Consider the following 3,954-nt stretch of genomic DNA (forward strand, 5'->3'; position numbering starts at 1 on the left):
CGTATTTTATGCTGTACTCAGATATTTTTGGAGAGGAAACACACGTGTTTAGACTGTTCAGTGGTGCATTTTTGGAAAGGAAACACATTTGTTTAGACTGTTCAATGGTGCATTTTTGGAGAGGAAACACATTTGTTTAGACTGTTCAGTGGTGATAAAGTGCTCATTATTTGGACTCTAATATTATTCTGGAACTGTTCTAAATTATTCAAAAGAATTCTGGACAATACCATCTTGACGACGTCACTGTTCTTGGAGAATCAGTACATTTCTGGTACTGAATATTTTAAGGGACTTGTCATTCGCTTAGGACGTTCATAGACCTTTAAAAGGACTACTTTGGATTCACTTCATTATGCTGTAAGTTCCTCTCACATTTTTCATGTATTACTTTAATAATTAAATTTTTAAGTTTTACGAAGCTTTCTGGTTTTGCTTCGTTTCTGTTACTTAAGTTTGTGACAATGAGTCGCAACAGTGGGACATGATACTACATGTCTGCGGCATGATGCCCCAGTACTAGACTTCATTATCAACTGCCAAACTGCACACATCGTAGCGATATGACTGTAAAAGCATTAAAATTACGTTAAAAATCCAAATCACACACACACACAGACACACAGACACACATTGGTATTCATTAATTGTGCATGTTTTTATTTTTGGGGAAGGCCGATAAGCTAATATGCAATGAAGATTCTGTCATATTCTACTATTATCTAAAAACATGTAACAATGTCATTTTCCGACTTAGAAAATAAGATCTTCAAAATGTAAAGAGCCATGAAGTCCAAAAGGGCTGATGAAAATCCTGTTAACGAAATGATATGGTGCGTACATTTTCCCAGTTTGTGATGTTTCTTCGAGCGTGTGATCGCTTTAAAGTGTAGGTAGATCATTACTCGCTTTACAATGTAGATTGATCGCACCCTGCGCAACGTGTGCTCGCTTTACAATATAGATTAATCGCACCCCAGCACAACGTGAGTTGGTTGCTCACTGCCCTGCAGATCGGGATTGGAAACCTAAAAGGTCACTCCACTCAGTGGTACTCAAACCCCGCGCACTAAATCCTGCTTTGCTGACGTACACCTCATATGACGTAGTCAGTTAATCTTTATTGAAAGTCGTTGTATATGTCAGTCTGATTAAAATCAGATCTCTACTGTCTTACGTGAAGATCTGATAGCGACCGCTTTGGGATCATGTTCTTGTGATCTTTGAAGTAGCCAGTGGAAACGCAGCGTCCAAAATTTTGAAAGTGAATGAAAATCTTATGCTCTTCACTTACACCGCTCAGTCTACCAAACGAGAAGATGTAAGACTTCGTCTGATTGGTTGATAAAATTAACGATTATGGTAATAGCAAAGGTCACCAGAACATGACCCCTAAGCAATCGCTGTCAGATCTTCACGTACGACAGTGGATATACTGATTTGAATTAGATTGTTGCATAAGCTTTAAACATAAAATACAAGCTGTGTTAAGCTTCTATGGATGACTGTATAAAGCAATTAATAACTTAATGACATTCAAGAATAAATTGTTTACGTTTTCGTGTTTGTAATTGTTCTTTGTGAGTATAGAGGATAAGAGTGATCTACCAAGCCTACATGGAGATCGTTACCCACCAATGCCTGACATCCAAGTTACTGTAGAAGGTATATACAGCTTGTTGCGGAAAATTAACCCACAGAAAGCTACAGGACCAGACATGATTCCAGCAAGGATCCTGAAAGATCTAGCAGAAGAGTGTGCACCATACTTGAGTTATATTTACCAGAAGTGCCTCTCAACAGGTTATGTCCCTGATGTCTGGAAAACAGCAAACGTTACAGCTATCTTCAAAAATGGAGAAAGATTCAAGGCCAGCAATTATAGACCGGTCTCCCTTACATGTATCTGCTGCAAAATGCTTGAACACATCACAGTCAGCAACATGATGCAACATCTAGATCGCTACAACATTCTAACAGACTGCCAGCATGGTTTCCGTGCCAGACGAAGCTTTCATAACCCTAGTGGATGAGCTCGCCAAATCCTTAGACAGAGGGAAGCAGTATGACCTTGCAATCCTTGACTTCAGTAAGGCTTTCGATCGTGTCCCCCATGAAAGACTCCTCAGTAAATTGGACCACTATGGCATCAGGGGTAACACACAAAAATGGATCAGAGATTTCCTATCATACAGATCGCAGAGAGTTATAGTAGATGGAGCAACATCAGACTCAGCACCAGTTGTTAGTGGGGTACCTCAGGGGAGTGTTTTGGGTCCCATACTCTTCCTGGTGCTCATCAATGATCTACCTGCAAGCGTCAAATCCAACACAAGACTTTTTGCAGATGACTGTATAGTCTACCGGGAAATAAATGTCTCCAAGAACTGTGAGATCCTTCAAGAAGACCTGAACCAACTGGCCCTCTGGGAAAGAACTTGGGGTATGTCGTTCAATCCAGAAAAATGCAGCATCCTAAGAGTTTACAGGAAAAAATCACCAATCTTGTCCGAGTATACTCTTAAGGGACACAAGTTAGCCAATGAGCAGGCAACAAAATATCTCGGGGTAGAATTGTCTAGAGACCTCTCTTGGAAAAGGCACATAGACAAGATAGTGAAAAAAGGGAACAGTAACCTTGGTTTCCTGCGCCGCAACCTCCAAATCAACAATGAAGAAGTAAAAAGTGTGGTATATTTCACTCTGGTTCGATCAGGTCTTGAGTATTGCTCGACTGTGTGGAACCCACATAGTAAAGATCTAACAAATAAGATAGAGATGGTTCAGAGGAGAACGGCTAGGTTTACCACAAATAAATATCGTAACACTAGCAGTGTCAGTGCAATGCTCAACCATCTCCAGTGGGAATCACTCGAATCCATGCGAACCAAGGCCCAGCTAACCATGATGTACAAGATTGCGAACAACCTAGTGGACATACCAGTGGACAAATACCTGACCCTGGCATATAGCCAAACTAGGGCAAACCACAGGAAAAAGTTCCTATTAAAGTCAGCATCGACAAATTGTTTCAAGTTCAGCTTCTTCCCATGTACAATAGGGACTTGGAACAAATTACCATCAATAATTGCAGAAGCTCCTGACTTGGTATCTCACAAGCAGGAGCTTTCCAAAATCACATTCTAATGAACTAGTCAGCTACAAGTGAGACCTAGTGATTCTCAGGGATATGCCGGTTGAGGTTCCATATCTCATTTCCGCTACGGTAGCCGGATTGGTCTGAGTATGAAGGGACGAAAACGTACACTGACACACTTTTACTTATTTCTGCCTTTCCTATCATTACTCTTCTGACTGTCCTATCACTTCCATCTTTACTTTATCTTTGACCACGTGCCACCCGTTGCTTAATAGTCAAGTGTGACTGCGTCAACGTATTTATAGATAGATAGATAGTCCGTCTTGAAAAAGAGATCAGTTGATATAAGCGCTTCGTCCATTTCGCTGACTTGCTGCACCATGATTTCTATATAAAAAAAATTTGCATTTAAGTTTCACTTCTCTGCATTGATACAACTTTTGTCTAATCTTTATTAGACAAAAGTAAAATTTTTATATGAATACTATTGGAGACAAATTGTATTAATTCTTCTTTTTGTAATATCAATGCTGTTGGATAGGAGTTTTTATTGTTTACTTTTTTGTAACATTTTTTTTTCTCCATGCTATTGGAGACGAATTTCATTGTTTAATTCCTATATGAATGTACTTGAAGACGAATTTCGTTGTTTAATTTTTTTTTTAATGTGGATACTTTTGGAGATGAATTTCATTGTTTAATTCTTCTTTTTGTAGTATGCATGTTATTGGAGACGATTTTCATTGCTTAATTCCTCTTTTTGTTATATAAATTTACTTGAAGACGAATTGTATTGTCTTACAGTGTCCGCTATGCAAAGATTTAAGAGGTAAAAACAATAAATATCACAGAGG

At 38.9% G+C, this 3,954-nt stretch overlaps 1 protein-coding gene across 1 annotated transcript; it reads left to right on the top strand.

Moving 5' to 3' along the window:
* The first annotated feature begins 2,213 nt into the window (after positions 1-2,213).
* LOC149784991 (uncharacterized) lies at positions 2,214-3,147 on the top strand. The gene has a single exon (XM_089931266.1). It carries the CDS (start codon positions 2,446-2,448, stop codon positions 3,145-3,147), a length of 702 nt encoding a protein of 233 aa, XP_089787392.1. The 5' UTR covers positions 2,214-2,445.
* The last annotated feature ends 807 nt before the right edge of the window (positions 3,148-3,954 follow it).

The sequence above is a fragment of the Sinohyriopsis cumingii genome, chromosome 13, assembly GCF_028554795.1.
Source record: "Sinohyriopsis cumingii isolate HCF-2022 chromosome 13, ASM2855479v2, whole genome shotgun sequence".
Lineage (NCBI taxonomy): Eukaryota > Metazoa > Mollusca > Bivalvia > Unionida > Unionidae > Sinohyriopsis > Sinohyriopsis cumingii.

What these genes read in the sequence shown, in the direction of transcription:
- LOC149784991 (XM_089931266.1), top strand. Translation starts at nt 2,446, where the DNA reads ATGTCGTTCAATCCAGAAAAATGCAGCATCCTAAGAGTTTACAGGAAA.